The 26,524-nt window shown below is 37.8% G+C and overlaps 1 protein-coding gene across 1 annotated transcript in view; it reads left to right on the forward strand.

The window, feature by feature from the left end:
• The first annotated feature begins 774 nt into the window (after positions 1-774).
• Positions 775-26,524, forward strand: part of DYRK1A (dual specificity tyrosine phosphorylation regulated kinase 1A) — a 54,792-nt gene continuing 29,042 nt past the window's right edge. The window contains exon 1 of the mRNA XM_010723513.3: positions 775-853. Coding sequence (XP_010721815.1) covers positions 844-853 — 10 coding nt within the window. The 5' untranslated portion in view covers positions 775-843. The remainder of the gene's footprint in view (positions 854-26,524) is intronic.

A 26,524-nucleotide genomic window follows, 5' to 3' on the forward strand; every position in this document is an offset into this window, starting at 1 on the left:
GCATTTTAGGCTAGAAACGCTTTTCTGAAGTTACGTATATCAAATGTTTAGAAATAATGTATTCTGATTGAGTAGTTTGCTAAAATTCTCTGTTATTAGCAGAACTTTTTGATATTTGCTTAGGTTCTACATGATGATGATGTTGCATTTCAAAACATGTGAAAAGCAAATAATTGAGAACTGCTTTGACCAGGGGCTGTTTATATGGTGGTTTTATTGTTCTCTTTTTCCATTACATAATCTCCATGATTCTTTTGATGGGGTTATAAAAACCTTTTATATCTTCTTGTTCTGTAGAAAGTTATAATTTTATTATTCTGAGCATTATTAATGGCATTTAAGTTGAACCTAAATGAATACCATATGAGATACGAGGACAAAGTAGAGTTCTACGTTGTAAATTTGCGTGCATTTACATTTTGTTAGCCTGTTGGTTTGGTAAAATCCCATTGAATTTTTATAAATTTTGTTCTGAGTTTTAGTTTGGGAGATTTGAGAACTTTTCTGAAAATCGAGGTCATAAAAAATGTTGAATGACAAGCTGAAAGTTTAAGTCAATCCTTGAAGTTCTGTCAGAAGGACTTGACAACATTCACCTCTGCTTTTAATGTTGGAAGACTTCATTTTCTGTTGGAATTTCCTAGGCTTACATCTGTGGCTCCACCTGAGACCTAGGGCTGAACTAAACATGCGAATCCAGTGGAATAGGGACATTTACTGAGATATCTTGGTTTTATTTACATTTCTTTTTTTTTTTTTCCTTAATTTTTGCAGTGTTGTTTCCTGCTGGACTCCCCATGTCCCCACAACCCCACAGGATGATATGAGACTTGAAAGAAGACGATGCATACAGGTGAGCTTATTTTCAAGAGCTTTCATAAGGGAAAATCTTGGATGTTCTAGATCAATTTTTTGTTTCCATTCCTTTCTCTACAACTCCCAGATTGTCATTCCAAACTTAGTAGAATATTTAAGAACCTCCAGAATTTTTAAAATATATTTCTTTGCTCTTTTAAACTTTTTGCAACTGACCAAGAAAGAAAATGGTTTCTGTGAATGGAAATATTGTGTTCAAAGCTTTATGAAACAAGGGTTTGCTCTTAAGAATATTGACTAAATGTACTGGTTTTAGTCTTTTCTTGCTTGTTATTACCCCATTTTAATGATTCCCGATTACCAACAGATACATGTCACCTGATTAGTGATGTACTATTTCAATCTTCTGTTAGCTTTATTTTACGGAAATGTTATGGAGCCATCTGAAAAAAGATCATACCAAACAAAAAACTTGGAGTTCATTATGCCTAATCACATCCTCATGTTCAGCTACTGTAAAATTTCTTAAGAAACAAGGATAAAATCTTTTAACATCTTCAACTCATTGGACGTTCTTAGAATTTACATTTTAGGAAGTTCTTGCATTTTTTTTCCAAACAAAATACCTTAAGTCCCAATTTTACTTGCTGAGTAAATGTCTTATTTTTAGTGGTACTGTTTTGTTTGCCATTTTGATGTGAAAAATCATGATAAGCAGAAGTAGAATGAAAGTTAGGTTTCACAAGAGAATTGGTGCAGTTTATACCCACGTACCCTTATTTAAGTCACAGAATTATGCATTGCTTATATTTGGAGGCCTGTGACAAATCTTTCATTTGCTGGCTCTGCTTTAAAACCTATGAATCCTTCAGGCTGGGAAAGAAGCTAGATACATTTACGTATGCGTGCAGATCATCTCTTGATTGACAGTTTTCAGTCGCATCAGCTGTTCATGCTTAAACAGCTTTACGGGGTATATTTACATGGAGTATGTTGGATTAAGGCCAAGATGCTGTAAGTGGATATTTCATTCTGTGAAAACTAAGCATTTGTTCATTTCAGTTGAACGTGTGTAAGTTGTATGTTGATAGCTCAAGTAAAACTGGGCCTAAAGAATTACAAAGTGCAGTGTGGCAAAGTAGAAGAGGAAGGAAAAATATTCTAAAGAATTGATATTTCATTTATTCTAAATATGTGTATGTATATAAAGAGGAATAGTGTTTAAAATCTTAAAATTGAATCTTCATGTCCTTTAAAATTTGTGGAGCACTGTCAAGTAGACAGTCATAGCAACTGATTAGTTTCTAGGTCATTTGCTTATTGCTGTGTAGATAAAAATATATCTCAACTTAAGCATTGAGACATTGGTTTGAAAGTTTAAAAGCATTCATGCCACAACTGAATGGAAATATGACAGTACAAAATAGTAACTTAAATACCTGGTACTGTTTTAGAGAATTAAGTTGGGTATTTTTTTTATACATACACTTTCAGTGTTGGTCATAATTTCTGATGATAGTGAGCTTGTAGAATTAGAATCTTAAAGAATGGAAATGTATACAGGATTTTTAAATACAATGTTTTAATTAGTAACTCTATCTTTTAAAGTTCAAACTCTTTGTTCAGAAGTCTCATGATAAATGCAGAATAAAAACCAGTAGTATCTTACCAAAACTTTTGGACTTCTGGTAAGTCATTGAAATTGGATGAGTAAGATTTGTTTGCAATTTTCTGTCTATTGGGAGAGCCAATATTTGTAGGCTGAGGTTCTGAGAATAAACGTGATTTGCATGCCTTCAAATGAGAAAAATGTGCTGTAATTATTCTCTAATACAGTAACAGCAGGAGTCATATGATGACTCCGCTGATATCCGTCTCAAGTTCAAAGTAGTTGGTGAGAGCTCAGGCCAGAAATTGAAAGGTTTTGTGGTTACTGAGGATGATTCCTTTTACTTTCTTAACGTAACTTGGCTTCCGAGAGTGACTGATCTGGGGTTTCATTGATGCTCGATAATTTCTAAGCTACCTTTGGCTAAAGAATGGGAGCCTATATAGGGTGAAAAAAAAAAAAACAAATATTTGGTTCATTGAGTATCACTTTATCACTCTGGAAAGTGACATGAAATTTGGGATTGTGTTTGTGTAGTTACAAGAGGGATTGATCTTGTTTGGAAGTGTGTGTTTTGCAATTGATTGCTACATCTTGTCCTGCACCTGCTAAGCAGAGTAGGACACTGTGGTTGTTTTTACTGTTGTTGCTGTTGTTACTCCCCTCTCTTTTTGGGGGTAGGGTGGAGGTTACCTTTATAAGGATGATTGGATTTAAAACAAGTAACTTTCTGGCTTGGGCTTTGTTTTTTTTCTTGTTGGCTGTGATGTAGTAATATGTAAGTAGGAATAATTAACTGTCTGATCCTTAAGTTTCTGAAGAGCCTTTTTTCTTGACCTTTGCAAGAAGACTCACATTTCAGTTGAGTGTGTACGGGACCAGTGTAGATCTACTAAACTAGAAGTAAGTGTTCAGAAGGATTCTATCCTTCGTGCCACATGCTAAGTAACTGGTAGCAGTTAATGTTGGGGAAGTATTGTTCTTGAAAGTAAAAGGGAAAGAAAAGTAATTCTGAGAACCAAGCAAGCGATCAAAAATGTGAAAATGCTACATTCAGGTTTGAAAAAACATTGGAAATGATGACATTGTTCTTAACTTCACAAAAATATTGTTCATGTTTGGAAAAAAGCCCATTGGTATACTACTCAGTAACAATAGTACCGGAACAATGTAAATAGTAAATACTTACATTGTTGCGTTTTTTTTCCCCTGGTTGCATTGCTTATTAAGCTGTAACAAATGCAGAGTAAGGACTTTTGGGAAGTTCTTAGGTTGGGTTGAGCCTTGCAAGTAATTCGGTGTTAATTTTACGTAAGAGTGGAATGAAAAGAGTTGGGCGTTGTCTCATATTCATAATATTCTTACTACAGATTTCGTTGAATTTATAGCTGTTTTAAAGAATACTTTGTGTGACTGGAAAAACAAATGAGTAAAACAAAAAATCACAAAAAGAACTCCCAAACCTTGTTGTTGTGTACTAAAAGAAAACCAGGTCCACTGTCACTGCTCTGCATTTTGAAGTTCACCTGTTTTACATTATCTCAGAGACACCTTGGTAGATCTGCTGTAGTTTGTTCAGAGCTATTTGAACATTTACCAGGAAATTCCAGAAACTTACTAGGGCATCACCTTTTTATCACATACTTGTATTTTGCTAAATTTTGTAGAAATGATGGATGCATTATCTATGCTTCCACATAGGTGACTGCATACCTGGAGTCTCTTTTGTGAGATGTATGTGGTATTGGCATAAAACCAGAATTGGATTAAAAAGGGGCAAATGCTTGGCCCATGATATAATTCTGTACTGAAGTGCAGTATGAGCTGGTTCTGTGCTTTCATTCCAGTTGGACTGATTCTGTCAGAAGTTTTGTCACATGTTTAACTGTATCCTTACAGGGATTTTTTCTTGGCTGTTCAGGTCTTGACTGCGCAGGTTTTCTTTTCATCCTTCAAAAGGAAGATGCCAAGAAAATAATGTAAGAGACAGGGTTGCTTATTAGCAGTATTAGTTTTAAATACAGATAGCACTTTGCATGAATTGGAATGCTTTTAGGGTTAACCACTATTTTTACATAGGTAACTCCCCCAGCAGGAGTTGTCTGTGCTGTCTTTCTGGCTGTGTTTTCTGCCAGCAATTGTGAGAAAGCAATCAGAGGTGAGCTGAACAGTATTGCTTACTGAAAAGCAACAGCTATCATACGGAAAGTGGAAGTTCTGCTTTTCAGAGATGGAGTCATTGACCTCAATGAATGATAACCTTGAAGTCAAGAGACTAGATTAATGCTCCACTTTCTCTACCTGAGATGAGAAATGTGAAAACATAGACAGCTAAAGTTAGACTCCTGCATCCATATTTAAAAAGAAGTTGCCTATTTAAAAAATAAGTAAGTTTTTCCCCTCCTCCAAAAGTACTTAGTACCTGTGATATTAAAGATTTAGTCTTTCAGCTTCACTCCCTGGTGGAGAGGACAGAAATTATAAAAAAAAAAGTCTGTTTACCTGTTTCTGGGTGTTGTCATGGAAGTTTGGCCTCATAGAGAATGCTGCTTGACTTGTTGAGGAGCAGACCAAAGCATCCAAAATAGGAAATCGAGGCCTCAGTTTTTATTTAATTTGCTTCCTCCTAAGAGAGAGCAACTTTGATAAGTTTAAATTCCTCCAGAAAGTTGTGTTAGTAGTTGTGCAGTTTTCCATCTCTGGAACTTGAATGTGCACTTTGTAGCAGAATTAATTGAAATGCTTTCTTAGGCAGAAAGTTAGGTGTGGGTTTGATGTAAATATGTTGTGGGGCTGTGGAGGTCTTGGATGGCAGCAGCCAGCAGCAGCTGACTTCCTTAGGGTTGTAGGGAGAGGGAGGCTTGCAGAATTCCAGCCGCTGTGGCTGACCCTCCCTGTCCTGTCTTGGTGGAGCTGAGATGGCAGCTTGGTGGGCCATCAGGAGATAGGAGAGTTAGGGCAAGTTTGCACTTCCAAAAGCATAATGCTTTTGCTGCATAGCACTTCAGATAAAAGTCTATTGTTTCAGTATACTGGAAAATAATTAATGCTCATTTTGTATCCTGATTTATGTGGTCAACTTTTTGGAAAAAAAACAAACAACAAAGCACCAACTTTTTTGAGATAATGTTCAAGAAAAACTAAGTTATAAGTACTGTTTTTCTAATGAGTAGTTGAGCTTCTGCAGCAATATCGTGAGGCTGAAGTTTGTCTCTGTTACCTATTTCTAATAGCAAAGACTCATTCAGACTTGAGCAAATATTTGATTTTGAACAAATGTTCAGATTAAGAACCATGATCTTAACCATTATAAAAATTGTTACACATTTAAGAAGTGTTAACCTTTTTCTGGAATTTTTGATTAGCCCATTGGGAATGTCTGAAGTCTCAAGTGAATACTATGAATTTAAAGTCTTTCTAGGGCCCTTAAAGTCATCACATGGGCAGCTGGAGTGAAAAGGCACCTGCAGTGTTGGAGTGTTCAGTGTGTGAATGAAAAGCAGAAGTTCTCATGGGTAACACAGTAACGGGATGGCTAGGACTGCATTTAGTGCTGTAGATACTCACTGAGCATTGTGTATCATATTGGCTTTCTGGCTCAGGTGTGAGCATTTGTGTCCTGCACTTCGTGCTGTATAACAGACAGAGCTTTTCTGTCATGTTTTGTATGCTTGGAGTAGCAAGCTTCTGTCATGGAGTGATGCTGTGCATGGCTTGGGTGACTTCTGAGTGACATTAGAGCCTGTGCACCACTCCTGAGGTGATGTGTAGCCTTTTGCAGAAATAGCAGCAGTTTCTTTACAGAGGAAGCTTCTTTCCTTGAACTCAGCACAGGACAATGCTTGTTCAGGAGCTTGCCCTTTACGGCTTTCTAGGAATCATGACTGAAGTCTTGTGTTCCTAAACTACATCCTTGGGTTGAAATCTTTCATTGGTACCTGCACACAGCAGTGGGTTTATTTGCATTTGCAATCTGTGGAGACAGAATACCCTCAGTTCATCAGTTTCAACTGGCTGTAAGCCTGACAAGCCTGAATAGTAACTTAAATGTGCACTTCTTCAATTCCTTAGTGCATCCTGTTTTATAAATTATGCACTCAGTTGTAAATGTCCTCTTTCTCCATCTCAGAATAGTTACATTCTTTGGGGGTTAGGTTTGAAGATAGAGTGAGAGGCCCGAGGGTGGCTCTCTTAAGAGCCCATCCTTAGTAGTACTTGATAGTTATTTAATAGGGATTCTGTTGATGCTACTTCATTGAGTAGAATGCAAGAACTATGTAAACACTGTTCATAAGCCTTGCTGAAGTTGGACATTGTGATGTCTTAAAAACTATTATTTCTCTGTTACTACTCAGTCTGCTGCTTCCTATTCAGTTCATCTCTTGATACAAATATGGTTATTTGTACATTTATATTCACTGTTATTTCAGGGAGTGGTGACCACACACATTCTGACAGCGTGATGCATAACTGTTATGTCAAGCTGGTATAATTTCAACTTGGGAACCAAAATAGGATACTCTAAGACTTGATTATGGAAGTTTTTGTCTAGGTGCGCATAGGGGAATAGGTATTTCTTTCACCAGATTTTATGATGATGTCTACGTCTTAACATGAAATTAACAATCTACGCTTGTCAATGTGGATGATTCTGTAAGACAACTTAAGGACATATTTACCAGATACTTTATGTCGCTAGATGCAATTCAAATGTAAGCTAAGTGGTCTACTTAAAACTTTCTGTACTAGGGAAAATAATAAAACTTGGAAAATAGCTTGAATCTGAGAATGTTTTCATTCTCACATTTTCATCTTGACGCTCTATTTTTTTTTTTTTAACGTATTTGTTGATAAACTGTTACAAACAATGATTAAATAAGAAAGCAATTTGTTTTTATGAATGGTGGTGAGACATGAAATGTGTTGGTTTGACCTTTCAGTTATCTTGGCAATGGAGTTAGCAGATAATTTGTAGCACAGCATGTATTGATCAGCTGAAGTGAAATTCTGTGGCCTTGTTTTTGGTGTCCAGCACTCATTGATACTTGCATTTAATTTCCATTGACATTTTTGTGAGTTAAGTACCTAAATATCTCTGAAGATCTAGATGTCTTTTTGTAGTGCAGTCAGGGACAGTTCTCTACCATGTCTGTTATAAAGATAGAATGGTGGCAGCAGTTCTCTTTCAGAGATGGAAGACAGATTTGCTCTTGATTTCTACCTTGCCTGTCCCTAGCCCTGACAATTTATCAGTGCCTTTGTTAGTTCTGTTCTTCCATTTTCTTTTTTTTCTTTTTTTTTTTCTCCCCCATCTTCCTGTCTTTAAAATTTTACTTACGAATAGCTACTATGGGCTCTCTGAAGGTTATAACTCTCGCTATAACATTTTTCTGTATTCTTATGTTATTTTTCCAAAGAAATATAGCAAATCTTAAAGCAGAAAAAAAATTATAAACTGAATTGCATTTCATTGGCTTCTGAATCTTTCGTGAAGTTTGGTACACAATCCAATGCTATCACCTTGTCTTACAGAATACTTTCTAACATCTTAGAATTTTTCTACTTGTGTATCTTGCCTGTATGAGGTCAATACCTTGCACTTGTTTACACTACCTTCTGAATATAAGGAGGATCAAGGTATGTGCCTTCCAGGAATTACCGTAGAAGGATCAGGTTTACAAAGGTGGATGAAGTTGATTCAATTCTTACCTGGTTTGTGGACAAAAACAATGTTTTATTTGGGTATCCAGGTATTAAAGCATTTGAGTAGAGAAGAAGCATTATAATGCTGTTATTATTGTCCACAGTTCATTGCTTTTTCATCATTCCAGTGGAATAAATAACCATTTCTGATGATACACTTAGATCTCTCTACAGGCAGCAGCAATTACAGAAGTACGATAAGTGGGCTGAATACAAACGTATTTTGATGGCTTATTTTCTTCTGAATGCTAGCTTAGTGTAGGTAGCTCCATTCATCTTTGCAAGGGACACTGAACATATCTAGATGGTGTGAATTGACACCGCAAGTTTTTATTTATTACTAAAAGTATAAATGCTTTAATCTGTCTTATATTAGCACGAGTTTTGACAATCTACTAATGTCTTAGAATTGATCAGATCTCTTTAAATGGATGAAATGTGAGAATGATAAGAGAAGATCTTTATGAATCTATGGAGTACTGGCTTACATATATTACATCAGTACTCTTAGTAAGCTAAACTAGGTAAACATATTTGTTATCCACTAGCAAAGAGGGTTTTGCTACCTTGGAATGCAAAGCTAAGTTTGCCATTTGAAATATTTCACTTAGTAAAGTTTATCACAACATCTGTGGAAAAGCAACAGATCTCCATCATACTTTCATTTATAATTTTATTTTAGGTGATATTTCTTATTTTTATCTTGCTTTTTTAAAGTGAGCAATATGATCATTCCTTCAAGGTTATAAAAAAGCATTACTTCTGTAATTGATTTACTCTTGTTTCTTGAAAGTAAGTTATACATTTCTAAACTTTTCTGTTGTAAAATTAAGTAACTGTTATATAGTGCTGAGTAATTCTTGGAATCTTATCTGAGTAAAATGATATTTCTGTACCATGTAGAGTGTTTACTCTCAGAAGATGTTGTACAAAATCTAGTCTTTCTTTTAAGCTGAATGTTCACATCTCTGAAGTTTTCTCCAAAATGTAGTTGTTAAAAATTGCCACATTGAGATGTCAACGGAGAACTCTGATTCTGCTGTTAAGATGATTCTGGCAAATAACTGAAAAGATACAATGTAGTCTTAGGTAGTTGAGTTGACTAGTTTGTGAAGTATGTACATAGTGTGCATGTATATATTCTGTGCTTGGCAATACTCATTATCAACTAATTGTTGTTGCCCTTTGATCTCACTATGCAGTTGTTTGATAAGAGCATTAGCTTCCTTTGAAGAAAGAGCCTTGCAAAGAATCAGATTGATTTGGCCAAAGTCTTCAAGCAAACAGGGCAGTTTTAAATGATAGCTTCTGACATGTCTTCCTTCCTCTTTTGCACCCTGATGTATTTTGTTTTTTTTTTTAAACTTAAAAAAATAAAGTATAAAAAACATTCACACTTGAACCTTTTCTGAATTTTTTCTCCTTTTTTTTTTCCTGCCATTTTCACTATTTGGAACAAGATTTTCTCAGAACAGCAAGTCACAGTATCTGTAAAGTACGCCAAAAGAGGTGCAAGAGCAGATGTAGTCAGAAGAGATTTGAGAATAACATTTTACAGACAAAAATGCCCACTTCTCTGTTAGTAAATTGAATGTTCCCAGTCACTGAGGCTGATCACATGGAACAGCACACATCTGTGTGAGTTAACCATCCCAGCCTGTAAAACTGGGCGGCTGCCTGAAAGCTGCATATTGGGAATAGTTCCTGGAACACGGTGACTGCTGCTTGTTCCCAAGAGATTCTGGGCAAGAGTGCTTGTTGGAATGGATTCTACATGTGCAGAGTTTAGTCCTGTTCTTGGGAACCTTCCTTGGCCCTACTGAACGCACTAGTATAGATGTACACAGCTGTTAGTTCTGTGTGTATGAAACTATGAACTCCACTATTATCTACTAGTTCTTAAAGAAGGACTGGTAGAATTCCCTTTCCCTTTGGACGTACTGTCTTGGAAGCATATTTCTTAGACAAAACAAAGAAAATGTTGTTGTTCTACATTTTGCTATGTATATATAGAATGTATATAAATATATATATGACTATAACCTGGTTTTTTTGTTTGTTTTGTTTGTTTGTTTTCGACCTGGAGGTACAGAAATACTCCTTTGCTTCATTCTCAGTTACAAAGTCCAGGAGAATTTTGTGTTGCTTTCCTGCAGGGTTTCTATTTATTTTTTATTTTTTATTTTTGTGTTGTATTTGTTTTTGTTTTCCTTCATCTTCTGATAGCTGTTATCTGCAAAGTTATTCTGTGGCTTAGGCTGAGTTTATGAACTTTATGGGTCTTCATGACTTTTCTTCTGAATAAAAGAGGTTTCCCTCAGGAAAAGAAATTATTTCACACTCAAATCAATTGGTGGATTCTGCAACTTTAGTTTAGAATGCTGGGTTCAGCTTTGTGTTGCTACAAATATATTGGTAGCAAAAAGCTCCAGGCAACAACTGTTTGTATCTTGAGAAAGGCAAAAATTAGTTGTTGTGTTTTTTGTTTGTTTGGTTTTTTTTCTCCTTTATGTCTGGAGGCATGTGGAGCTCCAGGGGAAGGCAAGTAGTGAAACTTCGTTCTTTCTTGGGAGAAATCCAGACGCTATCGGCTGCCATCCAACTGCAAAAATTCTGACACTCTGTTCAGAAAAAATGCCACCAAAATGTAGCTAGCTGAATATTCCACTTTTTCAATAGAAGGCAGTTTCCTTAAATAGAATTTGGGAGCTAACTTTGTCTACAGCAAAGATTTGGGTTAAAAATGCTGCCAGATCTACAGTGACGTCTATATACTTGAAGTCTTTCACTCTAGCTCCAGGTAATTCAGCTCAAGTCCATATTAGGAAAGCTCAGGAATAATTGGTTTCCTGTAATTGTGCAATCGATAGCCTGTATAGCTTTAATAAAAAACTAACAAACTTATTTCTTCAGAAAGGATAGAAGTTGTTAGAGGACAGAATGCAATTCTTGCTTTGTTTGTGATTTACATTCTGGTTATGTTTTAAGCGTTTTTTAATACAGTTTTGTTTTACTTTGAATCACGTTTTTTTCTCTCCCAAAGATTTACTAGCAATATATTTTAGCCATCAAAAATCCACCTTATCCTTGATAACAGATTACCAATAGCTTTGTCTTTCCAAGAAGCTGCAGTAAGCCATTAGGAAGATGGTTAATCTCCCCCTTATCTAAGGCTTTTGATCAATTTAGACAAAAGTGAATTGGTGTCTTATAATCAAGTCTGTGTAGCAGGCTACTTAGACAAAGGGATTTGGTTTCCATTCAAGATTAGATTCACGATCACTTATCTAATGAATCAGCTGCATTTTCATCGAATACCGGGTAATTAGACAGGTATTGCACCCTTTGAATTAATGGGACCTCTCATAGACCTTTCTTTCCTTATCAAAGTCCATTCAGAAATATGAACTATCTGCAAGAGTTGATCAGTTCTTCAAGAAGAAGAAACCCCTTGGAGAATCATTAGAAGCATGGACATATATGCATATATTTGTATTCCTATTTAAGAACTTTTCAAAAGCTTTGTTTGTACAACTATGCATCTTTGATAACCAAATGATAAAGCTCTGTACTATTTGAGTAGGAATTTTGGTCAGTGTTGAGAATGTCTAAAATTCTATTGCGTTGTGAAAATACATTTGCTTGGTTTCTTAAAAATGACAGTTGCTCTTTTGTCCTTGATAAAGAAAGGTAAAAGAATGTCCAGTGAGAGATAAGTGAATAGGTGGGGGTGACTTTATTTGGTCTAAGATTTACTGATATATTTATCTATTTGTTATGTTTCTCCACAGTAGTATTTAATATAAAAGTTTGCGTTCTTAATTGGCATCCATTAGCCCAGACACATTTGCTTATTTTATTATTATTTATACATGTCAAAGTTAGATATTTGAGCATTTTTCTTTTTCCTTTATGCCATCACTATAAGCTCATTTACTGAAATTTTTTGACCATGGATTTCAGTAAATAAAAGAATTTTAGCTTCCCACTGTAGAGTTCTTTTCAGTTCTCTCCTCAAAGATGATATTGGAAACTTTGCAATCTGAAGATGAAAATTTCTACATAAAGTAGAAAAAGCTGCAGGAGCCTATCAGGTCACATTCTTGTGTGGAGAGGTTCATCCCATGACAGGAACATATGCTGACTCCTTTTGGATGATGAGCACAGTCTAGGTCAATCTTTCATTTGTTGGAACTTTAGGGAAGTTAGGAGCACCAGTAGGTTTCATGATTCTCTCCACACATCACTATTTCCAGCCTCAGAATCAAGCAGGCTGATAGCTGTCTTCATCTTCTGTCTGTTGAGAAGGAGTAGTTGCCTCCTGATCATAAGTGGGCACTGTGCCCGGGAGCAAATCTGTTTTGCTTTGTGGTCAGCAGATTAATCTCCCTTTCTCTTGCAAGATGTCCCCCATGTTTTTCAGGCTGTTAAGAATTCAAAAGACTTTCATCATAACGTCCTGTCTGTGAGCATGGTAGGGTTGGACCTCTTTTAAGATAAATAGCTTGTCAACAAAATTTCAGTCTTTTTAGCTACACTGGGCTAACTTGATGACTGTTTCTGTGTATATAGAAAACACCATGCTGTGACTAAACATGAATGTGGTTACTGGTTCTCTAGAGAGGTCTTCACTTCCCTTGAGAACCTATGGAAGTGGAGCTGACTGGGGACTTCATTGCCAGTACGCATTTGTTTCTTAAGTTCAAGAGGATGACTTTGGGACGTGCTTATGTAGGTAGTCAGCTTAGGTTGTATTGTTCTTTGTCCTCTCTACAGTTGTGCAGCCCACAGTGAAATAATTACATCTAAGGAATGTTGTCTCTGTTCTAAGTCCTTCTAATATTGTCTGCCCATCATCAGTCTCTGCCTAGCTCTACTTTTGTAGCATAAAGTTTAACTGTTGCTGACATCTTGAAACACGGATTATTGGCTATTCAGTTCAGCCATTACAGTCCCAGTCTGAAGAGTACAATGTTCCTTCTCTCAAATGATGGAAGTTTTGCCACTTCTGTCCACACTCTTTAGTTCCTAGACATTTTGTATAAGAAATCTCTGCTTACTCTTTGTGGTGGAGAGGAAGAGGGAAAAAGGGCAACTTCTCTGTGATGTCTTCTGTTTGTACAAAATAGGAGTTTGTGAAGTTATTAACAACTGCAGTGTTTCTGCAAAGTCCTATAGAAGTTTTCAAAAGCCTGACTGAGACTGACTGATGTTTTGAAACAGTTTTGTGCTGGCTATTACAGCGATGCCCGTGAACAACACCGTTCTGCTTTCAACCCAGATGCTTTGGCAGATATCAGCTTCATGTGTTGCTGCTGCTTGGTATAATGGTTGATGCTACAAAGCAGTAGCAGGTGGTTTAAATTTTTTTCTGCTCATTTTGCAGAACTTTTTTTTTTTTTCCAGTGGCAATGTTGCTCTGTTGTTTTTCTTTTTTTTTTTCTGGTTAGGATTTTAAACTCTTTATATTTATATATTCCTTCTCTGGAGATATTCAAGTCTCGCCTGGACGCCTACCTGTGCGACCTGGTGTAGGGAACCTGCTTTGGCAGGGGGGTTGGTCTCGATGATCTCTAGAGGTCCCTTCCAACCCCTACAATTCTGTGATTCTGTGATATGCACTTGGCAAAAGTTCTGCTCAATGGCAGTGCAATGGTTGGTGATACTAAGTTACCCTAAGTTTTTTTTTTAAAAGTAACAAGATTTTGTTGTTTCTAAATCAGTTATAATTGTTTCATTCTCTTTTAGAGAATGACATTGAAACTTCAATTGATCGTTTGATTTTTTTTTTTTTTTAAATTTTTATTTTACCTGCAATTCCTAGACTCCAGGTGAAATGATATGTTAGCAGATCATGGCTTTCTGCATTACAGTACAGTTGTCTGCTGCCTGTAAATGTAATGTTCAGTATGTACTCATGAACTGGAAGAGTACTCTGACCAGATCACTGGCACAGTTGTGTTTGAAACTCTGTAAGGATTAAAAGCCTGCTGGGGTCAGAGCTTTGTTAGCATTTATACTACAAGCTGAACTTCTGATGATTTTTCCGCAGAACATAGCCATTAACTGAACCTCGAAGAACTGCTTGTCTGTTTAGAGATTAGTGTTTACGTACCGTTAACATTTTTTACATAATCCCCTTTCCTTAAAACACTCAAGACTCATTCCTTAGGTGAAATGTTTTTCTTCCTCTGTAACTCTGTGGAAGCAAAAAAAAAAAAACCGAAAAACAAAAAACAAACAAAAACACACCATAAAAGCCAAACGCAAAATGTTGTCTAACCACTCAGTCAGATTTTCTTAGATGGTGTAGCTTAGATGTCCTTAGAATGGTGGAATGACTTTTGAAATTTATTTTTTATTTGCAACCATTTTTGCACTCCCCTAAGTAAGAGGTCTTTTCTGGTGGCCAGAGTGTACTTTGCTATCTTTTCATTTCTTCCCATATTGATGCTGCCAGTGCATCTGATGGGCTGCTCTCTTAGCTTGTTCTGAGAACTGGCATGTAAAACCATTCAGAGAGCAGCAGAAAGAAAAGCTGAAGTGCTACGGCTTAAGCAGGACAGCAGGAACACAATGTCTTTGGTTTATGCATCTTCCATAATACCCCTAGAGGAGAAGGGTAGGGGAAGAAGGAGCAATGTTATAGTAGGCATGAACTCTATCCTCTGGTTAGAGATTTTGAAGTAAGATTTATAGATACATTTAGGTGGAAACGTAGACAGAATTTCAAGTTTTATCAGTTTGCACAGCTCTGGTGTTTGGGTAGTGTTGTTGTCATTGGTGTGAAAAAGGGAAACATTTAACTTTTTTTTTTCTTTTTTATAACTATGCACTGCTTAGTTTATATTAGATCATAGAATCATAGAATTGCTTGGATTGGAAGAGACCTCAAGGATCATGAATCTCCAACCCCCTTCCACATGCAGGGCCACCAACCTCCCCATTTCATACTAGACCAGGTTGCCCAGGGCCCCATCCAATCTGGCCTTGAGCACCTCCAGGGACGGGGCATCCACAACCTCTCTGGGCAGCCTGTGCCAGCAACTCACCACTCTCATAGTAACGAACTTCTCCCTGATATCCAACTTAAATCTTCCCTCTTTCAACTTAAAACCATTTCCCCTTGTCCTGCTGTTATCTACCCTTTCAAAGAGTTGGCTCTCCTCCTGTTTATAGGATCAGTAAAGTCTCTAAAGAAAAAGTGAGTTATGCTTGAATAATATTTTTTTTTTAGACTACAGTATTATTCTAGAGGAAGAGGAATTAGAGGTTTGATAATTCTTTTTTTTTTTTTTTTTTCCTTCCAAACTTAGGCTGGTTGGGAGAAATGAATTTTCAGCAAGCCCCAAACACTTCAGGGTTGTGTTCTTGTTTGGATTAATGAAATTTGGCATCATTGTCTTTTGGTGGTTGCTAGCTGCAAGCATGTATTCAACCATACTATTTTTTTCCCCTCTTTGAAAGCTGCTACTTCAAAATGAGGCAAATCAAAAGAAGTAATTACTTAAAAGTGTGTATACCAAACACAGAAGTTACAAAGGCAGGAAATTAGTCTTTAAAATAAGCACTTTGGAATTGTGAGGTCCCACCGCACTTGTGAAAACTGAAGTTTTATTTCTGATTTTAGTTGTATTTTTCTATAACTAGCAAGATACGGAAGCATTAGAGCTTTTTACTGGGGAATGATTTAAAATATGAATGTAGTTTTCAGGAAGTATGGACAAACTTGAGACATCTATTGTGAAATGCCAATCTCAGAATAGCATCTATCAAGTTATTGAAAACACAGCAGAAAAATGATTTTGTTACAATTCTAAAACTTGTAAATATTTTATAAAAGAAAGTAGCGCTGGTGCTTCCAGTCTGCTCTAAAGTAAAAAAAGAAAAAAAAATTGAATTTTATTATTTTTATAAACTGTGGATTAATATGGACTGCATGCTTATGAATTTTTAAGTATTCATTTTTTAGAAAACGTGCCAGAGTTTCTGTTACTAAGACACGATATGAAAATAGTATGCCATCTCCAAAAGCAAAATAACTGCTTTGTTAGTGGCCAGAACTGTACTCTAAACTTCAGTTTGGGTGAAATAAACTATTTTAAGATGATAGAGGAAATCAGCTGTGACCTAGGATACTTACAACAGTAGATTCCCCTTAATCAAACTGTATTTTATATTATTTTTTTATTTTTTTCTTCAAATTGTCACTTAGTTTTCTGTCTGTATCTTAAGTCTGTAAAGTACTTTTGTTTGACATAATTAATTATGTCAGTGCATTGACCAAATCCTGCGAGTGGGAGAAGGGGTCATAGCATAAATTCTGAAAATACATGCTTGCCTATGTGCAAAATCATTTAAAGTAGAACTGACTGTAAAAATTACATTTTTTGGCCTGTACCAAATGAAACCTACTCATTAAATATGATTATTTAACTGTGCTGTAGAGGTAGGAAGATTTTTCTTTTTTTTGTAAAAGATTATTTTGCATCATTTGGTGGTACTGTATTTATTCAAACTACAAAAGTATTTTCAGATCCTCCCCCTCTCTCCTGAAAGCTGTTTTCTTTGGTCAGGTATTGAATAATTTATATCATGTGAGACTATTGCACATGATGTATTCATCTCTTGTTTAGCTCTTACATTAATGGTTTGGCATGCTAGCTGTACATTGATATGGTAGATGCTTTCCATTTTTTCTGTACCAACTGTTTAAATATATCTTGTGTCTCAGTAACTACAAATGGGAAATGACTTGAATTATTCTATTTCCCTTGATGGTTTTTGTGAGTAGGAAAAGATTCCTTTTTTTAATATATATGTGTTTGTACTGTAGATTAAATGAGGGCTTTAAAAATTATTCACATATTTATGCTAACTTTCCATTGTGCTCAGCTGGAAAAGCACACTGAATCTAAAACGTGAAGTTTAGACATTGGGCTTCATGTTAGCTATAGGCATTGTTTAGGGACAGCATTTTTGTATTTTTTACCTCATGCACAGTTCTACAGCTTGCTGTGTTGCCATGCAGCAGGTAATTTATGTTCAGTCTTCAGTTTTGCACTCTAAACTGAAGATTGTAAGTAATGTTATTTGTCTTCTTTTTGGAGGTGGGAAAAAAAGACACGGCACAAATACAGTGAACTCTTACTTAACTGCTGATAAAAGTATTACTTGGAGAGGGCAGTTGAGCAGACTAGCAGGATTAGTGCTGTGAGGTATTGGCCCAGGATGGATTGCTTGGAAAATCTTGTAAGCCGATGGTCAGATAACACTCTTCTGCTTGCTGCTGCTGTGCAGTACAGGGTGTGCTGCTAGATGAGCATAAATCAAAAAGCACAAATTTAGTTTAAAAAGCTCAAACAAGATGCAGAACAGATTGAATTGATTTTTTGCATGTGTCAGAGGGGCTGGTGCACATACTAAGGCAATTTTATATATTTTGGACATATAAGGAAATAGTAATTTTACTACTGATAATGAGTTTGAAAAGAATTTGTTAAATTTTTGGGATGAGGGAGCCAACAAAATTGTCAGACTCAGTCTCTGGAACCTACGTTTGCAACGCTTTTTAAGAAAATGTAGATTCTGTGGTTAATAGCTGCCAAGTTTTGCACGTCAGAGCGACTGACAAAGAAACAGGGAGCCCTCCGCCCTTCGGTGGTGCCCTGGGTTGGTGGCTGGGCGGAATGGTGTCACTGTCCTTGGGTGGCTTTGAGAGAGGCTGCTGTGTGTAGCAGGCGGCAGAGCCGGGCTGTGCAGCTGCCTTCCCCTCTGAGGCAGTGACCGCAGGATACCGTGGGTCGGTCATTGAGCTAGACGCTTCATTTTGAGCGTGCTGAGCGGTGGCAGTTTTCTGACTGCATGTATCCGTATGTGTGCGTGTGGAAGCCAGCTGAGAGGTGCTGGTGGTCAGGGCCTGTGGTGGTCTATGTCTATGTATCTGCTGCTGTATGCAGACACAGAACTGCAGGTATTCTCTCAGACTTCTCACACTTTTTTCTTATATTCTCTTAGTTTTTGTAACTGAGGGAAGAAATGGGCTTGTTCTCTTTATGGCACACATTTTCTACGTTCAGTCTTAACCTGCTGGTTCTGTTTAGTCAAATGAGCTGAAACTCATTTATTTAAGATCTGTTAGTGGGGTGAATAGTTAAGGAGATTTTGTCTTCAGTCTTTTTCCTCCTAAAATACAAACAGAAAGGAAGCAGCCTGCACCAGCCGTTGCAGTTTATCAGCCTTATCATTGTATCAGGGGATCTGACTGCACACCGAAAGGGAACTTCCCCCCTTCCAGGTATCACAGTGGCGGAAAAGTCCCCTGAAGCCTTTTTTAAGGGGGAATCTCGCACTCGGGGGCGCCCGAGCGATGCCTGCGTGACCCCCCCGAACCCCCCGGGCATGAGAGGCGCCCCCCGGCCGGCCCGCCGTGACGCCGCAAGTTCGAATCCCGCCGCAGCGCTCAGCCCTAATCCCCGCGTATCGTGACTGCGCGGCCCTGCCCTTGCTGCGGGGTTGAAATGTAGAACATGCCTGTAATCTCCGCTAGACGCAGCAAATTTCGCTTTAAACTTGAAAGTGTTAACAACAACTTGAAAATGTGACAAAGCTCAATTTCGTGGCTTGTTTATTGCTTGTTTTCGGATTGGACAATAGCCGGCAGCTCTGCCCTGGCAACTGCGGGATGCGATTTGCATAGCCCCGCCTGATTGGCCAGCATGCCGGCCGCCTCTTCCAATCAGCTGGCGGCGCCGCCGTGGTAGGCTATGCTAATTGCCCGCTGTTGCTGGGGTTCCGGCGGTTTCTGCGCGCCTCTCTCTGCATTGTGCAACGAGCGGGAGCGGGTCTGAGGGCGGGAACGGGGCGTTCAGCGCTGTGTGTGTGTATGTGTGGTGTGTGTGTGTGTCCCCGGTGTGCACCTGTGCGTGGGCACGTGCTGTGCAGTAGGCATATACCAGCGCCGGCTAATGGAAAATAAATTTTCACCGCGAGTGCTGTGCGGATGGAAGAGTGCCGTCACTGCGCGTCCCCACTTCTTTCTTCTCTCTCTTTCTCTCTCTTCAATTAAAGCGCCTGACATCGCGATAGCCGTGTCTGTGCAGGCAGCTGGCTCGGGGAGCATCCATCGGGCAGCTTAGTGCCGGCGCTCTCTGAAACGCAGTAACCCCTGTTCCCGAGATACGTATCTGTGGATGGTGTGAATATAGAACCAGCTATTTCTGGAACACACACTTGCCTTTAAAAAAAAAAAACAAAACGGTGTGTTCATGTTGTCTTTTTTTTGTTTTCCTCACAAAAAGGACCCCTCAGCTGTAACTGTGGAGTCTGGGTTTCTTTGGTCTCTGTGTCATTCCTGCCTAAGAACGTGAGGAAATCAACAGCAACAAAATGCTTCAAAATTAGAAGTCAGCTTTCCAAATCTGCGCTTCTCCCGTTTGACCCCGGGTTAGCTTGCCTTCAGTCCTGCTCTTTCCAGGGTGAACCCTTTCTCAGGGCTCCTCAGCTGGGCAAGCCACAGCCTTTCTGCACGCAAATGCTCACATTCCTGCTACCAGTGCATTACTGAATGGAGTAAATCCATCTGCATACATTCTGCATCCTTTCTTTTGTTGTTGTTGTTGTTTTCTGTCTTCCCCTCACAGATATTAATACACATATGAGGCGTGGTACCACCTAGCACTTAGCAATAATGGAGGAAATTACTCTTGCTGGCGTATTTGTGACACATCCCTGTTGTCAGCAGATCTGGTCGCCCTTGAGTTCAGCTGCAATTGGAATGTTGCCAGAAGTGGTACAACTTGATGACTATTTTTTTTTCTTTCTGCCATATACTTAATTGAAAACATCCACACGCAAAATATTTGATTTTCATAAATTCTGATTAATTGACTCTCAAATACCAAGAGAACATGCAGCATTCTCGTGATGTAGTGCTTAGAGTTGGCTGAACGAGTGTGAGAGCCTTGCTTCAGATAAGCAATAGTCTGCAGTCATTTCCAAGTCAACGTGCCATGAAGACCAAAGCTTGCTGTCAGAGTGACCTGTGATTAAATCCAGTTTTTATTTTGGTGAAGTTTTGTTTTAATTTTTCAGCTGTACTTTGTGATTTCTAGTGCCTTTAAGAAGCTAAATATCCAAGATATAATGTAATTTGTGTGAACTTGGAGTTGGCTTTTGAGGGTTTATGCAATGTAAGTGTAGGGGTTCCTTTGTAGTGTGTTTAATTGAGTGATTTCATACAACCATGTTGTTTTAAACTTTGTCACCGAGTTGCTGTTGTCCATATTACAAGGTTACTGTGACTTATGAGGTATTCTCCCTTTCACTTTTTTATTTACTGAATTTGTCAGTGTTTTTTTTTTTTTTAATTCATGTCTGCTTTTCACGGGTTATGCTGGAACGTGATATACAGGTGTGGCCTTTCACCTAATTAAGCCATTTTCATTGTCTTTATGTCCATGTTATTTAAGTGACGGGATTGTCATTAAATTAAGAAACTTATAAACTGTACAACTGTAAATTTAATTGTGTGAAATTTTAAACATAGGTTCATGGAGGGGAAAAAAGATGAGAATATTAAGCTTGGCTCTTCTTCACCGACATTTGTCCTCTGAAAAATGAATATTTGCTGTTTTGAGGATTTTTAATAAATCTTCTTTCCCAGTTTTTAAGCAAATGTTAGTCTTTTTTATTAATAATTAATAAAGTATTGATTGTTTAGCTGTTCTGATTCGTGTATTTCATTTGGCACAATTAAAATGCCATATTGGGCTGAATCATCAGCTGAGACTTCTTGAATTTGACCCATGTTTCTCAAGCTGCACATTCATGATGAAATGTTGGACAAAGTTGCAGTGTGGTAGGAAAACTTCTGGAGAACATATTATAAAAAAAATAAAAGCTTAAATACAAAATATGCCCATGTATATACAGGTATGTGGTAGAGAATGTTTCTTCTCTAAATACTAGATTATCCTGTCTTTGAGGATCACATGAAGGCATGTGGTCTAAAGGGAGCTTAAAAGCAATGAACCAGACCCCTAGTAATAGAATAAACAAAATTGCTGGACTGAAGCCTCTCATTCATTTCCTCATGTCAGTATCATTGCCTCTTTGCAGGAAAGCAGACTGTTTCTTTTTTTACTGTTCAGCAGAAGCATCAGATGAAAATGGCAGGTTTGTAACAAGCAACTAGAAGATGTTGCTTAATGAGTAAGGGTTGCTCTGAGTAAGCTGCAGAACCTTTTGCCAAGGGATGTTCTAGAGATGCTGAAATGAAAAAAAAAAAATCCATAGAGGAGAAGAATGAGTGAAGTATATTATGTTAATAACAAGGATTTGGCTTTATGTAACTCCTGAACTGCAGATTAGAAGAACATGCCTGGCACATACTGCTATGTGCTTGCCCTGTTGCTGTCCTCCTGGGTGACTGCTGTTGACCACTGTCGGACAGGATACTGATTTTGAATGGAACTTCGGTTTGATATGTAGAGGAATTCCCATGTTAGTGCCCCATTGTTAGAACTATGTTTCTTAGTCCAATATGAAACAAGTACCCCTTCTTGCTCAGTTTTGTTTATGAACAGAAATGAACATCTTTCAGACCTCTCTCATGTGGTTTACTTTTCCTGAATTTTTGAAACTTCCTATTAAGCTTCTCCTCTGTAGAGCTCAGTAAAACAGATCTACCTATAGTGTGTGTTCCTGGTCTTTATGGAAGTCTTTCTGTTTATACAAAATCAGAAACTTAACACCATGAAACCTTTTTGTCTTTAACCTGCCTCTCCTTGTTTTTTCTTTAGATAAAATAAATTTCAGTCTTACAAGAATACTGCAGAAAGAAAATTATATGGGTACAAAACCAATGGCTGCTATGTAGAATATATTTGCAGATAGTAATAATTCTATTTGGGGCACAGTCTTAGGCGAGGTTGGATGAAGCCCTGGGGATTTGGTGGGTGGCAGCCCTGCCCATGGCAGGGGTTTGGGTCTGAGTGGACTTTGAGTTCCCTTCTAACCCAAGCTATTCTGTGATTCCATGATATTATATTAAATACAGTGAAAATAAAATTAGTGGTATGGCAACCTATTCAGTCAGCATAGCATTCGTTCTCTTTTAAACTAAGTAGGTTGTTAGTATAGCTAGATAGTATCATGATTGGTTTACATAGGGACACTGAGGAACTATTCTGTTGTTCCCAGCTTCTTCAGTTTTCATGTTGTTTAGTTGAGTGCATACCTAGCTGCAGGCTTCTGGTCTTTGTGAGGGCCTGCACATACAGGTTTCATTCTCACCATTTACTTTTGGAGTTGTAGACTTCCTCAGATGTGTACTTTTAGGCACCCTACTTCTCAAGAATAGGCATTGCAAAGCATAGTTCTCATGGAGCTTAGAATGTTGGTGGTTAGAGTTAGCATGCTAATGTTTCCTGTAAATTTTAGCTGAGAATTTTGGTGATTCTGGGCTTCTATGAAGAAATAATTTCACTTTCACATAATTTTCTTTGTTCTAAAACTCCCAACAGATTACTCAAAGTAATGAAGCAGATTTATAGTGTTGCCGGTGGATTAAATCCTAAACTTCTCTATTGTCTTCCACTTAAAGAATTTTATATTTGCGAGTTTTAGAAATTTCCTTCTCTTCACTTGTTGTGGAGAGCATTGGGAATGTAGTCCTAGTTTGATGGTACCAGACTTCTGAGGTGGTTGGGTAGAGGTGTGTACCGCAGTCTCTCCCAATCACAGGTCTTAGCCACAGCATTTCTAGAGCAGAGTAGAGTTGGTGTCCCGTGGAAGTAGAGGTGCAAAAGCAGCAGTGTTTGCATGTAATTCCTGCGCAAATCCACCTCCTGCCATAGGTCATCTAGGGCAGGGGATAGCAGGGGCAGACGTGACGCTTTCAGAACAATTAGTGAAGCTTCTCCTGGCTTTTCTTTTTCATTTTTTCTGCCGAATGTGCAGGCACGTGGCAGACATGTCATGTCAAAGATCCTCAAACTGTTGGGAAAGATGACACCCAAAAGTAATTTTTTTTCCCCTCCTAAACTCTTTGTCTTCTCTGCAGTTTACTCCATTAGGAAAGAGTGCAAGCAAGAAAATTCTGTGACCTGGGTGCATTGCAAACAGTATTCAATAATGTTCTTGCTTCTAAGTTTAGGACTTAATTTTGCTTTGAGCAAAGGTAGCATTTAGTATTTCTGTACAGGGAAGTTGACTGAATAGTTATTGTAGAATAGCTTCTGAAGGAGCCATTCTTAATAATATAATTCCTCCACAATAATATAGCTCCTCCAGAGGAAGGATATTTATAACGGAGTTGTTTGTTCTGCAGTTGCTGCTGCAGGTAATTTTCCTTTGTTCATTGGGTTCTCTCACAGCCTTCCTCATTCCATAGCAAGCTGAGTTAAATCTGTGTACCCTCAAATCCTCATGTGGTCGTTTTGAATGTACTGCACGAGGACAATAGGCAAAACAGCATTTCAGCAAAGCAGTAGTTCACTTAGAGTTCAGGTTGGCATTTGCTTCTTGCTTAAAAATGATTGATATGGACTACAAAATCCCAAGTGCTTGACATTTCTTGTGCTTTGGCAGACCTAGGTAGTCTGACTTTTCTTAAATGTGGGGGTTCATTGGAATGGGGAGTTCTCAAGATCCAGCAATTTGTCTCTCTTGCTAATTGCTCACTGCCTCTTTTAGGACGCGCTAACCATGCAGAGGTGGTTGGCTGTTAAGGAAGCACAGGTCAGTCTTCTCCCTTTTTCAGACCTGTTTCTAAGAGGTGCATTGAATGATAACTGAGGTAGTAATGATTATTAGTAGAGAACTTTTCCAAGCATGGATTTTAAAGAACAAGATAGAACAGAGTTCTGCAATGGAATTAATTTTGTACTCATCCTGCCTCCCCCCCCCCCCAAAAAAAGTGTTGTACAGTTTGTCAACTAACACAGTATTCTCTTTGAGGAAACTGATGGCTCTTTTGGCACTCAGAAAAAATAATGAGGGGATGGAGGGCTTAACTTGTGATGGCACTGCAGAGATTGGAAATGAACAGATTTGAAGTGTGAACCAGTCGTATGCATTACTGAGAACTGTCACGTTTGGTCTGTGGTATAGACCCACAAGCTCTTGAACTCAGAATGTGGAAATGAGACTACTGATTGTGGTGAATGATACAGTTCACACTTGTATTCTCTCATGTTTTCTAGCATGTTCTCATTCAACTGTGAACTTATCACTGAGTTGGAATATCTCAGCACATTGCTTTGTGACCCAAATAGTAAACAGTAGAGGTAGAATAGGGAAAGGGAGGATGAGGCAGAAGGTGGAGGAGGTAAAAGGACAGTCAAGATCTTTCTGGGGTAAATGCTGAAGAACAGAGAAAAGAGAGTGAAATAGGGTGAGTTTTGCAGACACTTATGAGATCCTCCTAAGCTTTCTCTGCATCAGGCTGAACAATCCCAGCTCTCTCAGCCTCTCCCTATGGGAGGAGTGCTCTGTTCTCTTCACCACATGTGCTGGAGTAAGGATGTAACTATGCACCTGGGTTGGGGTGTCAGAGTATCTATAATTTGTTGGTAAGCTGTTAGCTTAGTTGCTCAGACAGCCTTTCTGTATTTAACAGCAACTGTCAGAGGAGGATACAGGTGTTCATGAAAGCACATGGGAACAATAATCATTTGATAAAGATGAACTTATTCCCAGACCTAACAAATCTGAGTGTATACATGGATTGCTCTCTTGACCTTTTTGATCGTGCTTATTTGGCATTTTACATCTCTGGAGGTTTAATTCTAACATGTTTGGAGTCCAGAATTGACTCTACAGTATGTAATTGTTTTCAGCATTAAACGTAGCACTTCTTCCATGCTTACATTTGACCACACTCCAGATTTGGAAAAGGAACATGAAACGCTGTGACTATGCATAGCTTTTTATTACTTTATTAATTTGATATATAATCTCCGGGCTTTTTTTAAAGACAGAAAGTATGCATGATACATTCTGCGTGTAGCCCAAGTAGTGACCATGGGAAAGGCTCTGTCATGACTTCCAGGTCTGTTAGATATTGGACAGTTCTGTCTAGAGAATAGACCTTACAATGACCCAACCATAGGGAAAACTTTGGTTGAAGTTTTCATGTTTTTTGACACTAAAGTTAAAAGAGCAAAATACACAACTTTTTTGGAAAACCGATTTAAGAGTCAGTACTTACTGAGCTATATATACTATATAAATACTTGGTGTATTCTGTTTCAGAGACAGTGTTCCACTCTTGAGTTGGCACACAGAGCCTCCTGCAACTCTTAGCAGTCAATAGATGGATATTTGAGTGTTGTTTTATTTTAAAAGGACAATACCAGTAATATAGTACACCACTTGGATGTGTTAAACGTTTTTGAGGAGGAGGTAACATGGAAATGAGTTACATAGGTGTCAAAATGATAAGAACAGATTCTAAAATCTGTAGGTGAGGTAGGTGATTTAATTTTGATACTATTGAATTTTTTTTTAATGTATAAAATGGTATCAATTTTTCTCCTATTTTAATTTGTAGTTCATGTATTTAATAATTACCCTCTTAAATGTTTTTCTATTTTGAGTTACTAATTTATTTGATAATTGGATAAGTCATTTGAAATGAACCATTTTGAATAAAGGAATTATTTTTCTTCCTCTCTAAATTAAGAAATATATTCTTGAACTTATTCCCTTTCCACCATGCTCAAGTACTTCTTTGAAGAAATGAGATTTACCTTCTTCCATGTGACAGGCCAGTCCAATTCTGCAGTATCTGTATTTTCAGATAGTTCTGAGTTATGAACCTCATTTGAGGTTATAATTTAAGTATTTTCTATAATCACATTTATGCTATCTATCCTCTTTTAACTTTTTTTTTCCTTTTCTGGTTATCATTGCACTTGTTTGCTTGTACAATGGCTTTGCATTTTTTTAATGCTCAGTTCTGTCTCACTTTTTTACTTTCAGGAGACAGTAAATTTACAAAAGATAAAAAGTTACTCTCATTATTTACATTTACCTTATGTTATGGGATATGGAACATCAGTATGAAATAGAGCATTCAGAATAGCTTCACTTTGAAGAGCTGTTGCAATTCATAACTGTAGGTAATATGCACTCCAGGCTGAAACGATTCATAGAATCATAGAATGGCTTGGATTGGGAGGGACCTTGAAGATCATGAAGCTCCAACCCCCCTGCCACAGGCAGGGCCACCAGCCTCCACATTTGATATTAGACCAGGCTGCCCATGGCCCCATCCAACCTGGCCTTGAAATGAGGGATGCATTCTGTAGTTGGACCTTACTGTCACAGCAAGTTCTGATTTAGTCTTATAGGCAAACAAATTATTTTGACTTTTCAACTATGTGGGTTTTT

This window comes from Meleagris gallopavo, chromosome 1, assembly GCF_000146605.3.
Source record: "Meleagris gallopavo isolate NT-WF06-2002-E0010 breed Aviagen turkey brand Nicholas breeding stock chromosome 1, Turkey_5.1, whole genome shotgun sequence".
NCBI lineage: Eukaryota > Metazoa > Chordata > Aves > Galliformes > Phasianidae > Meleagris > Meleagris gallopavo.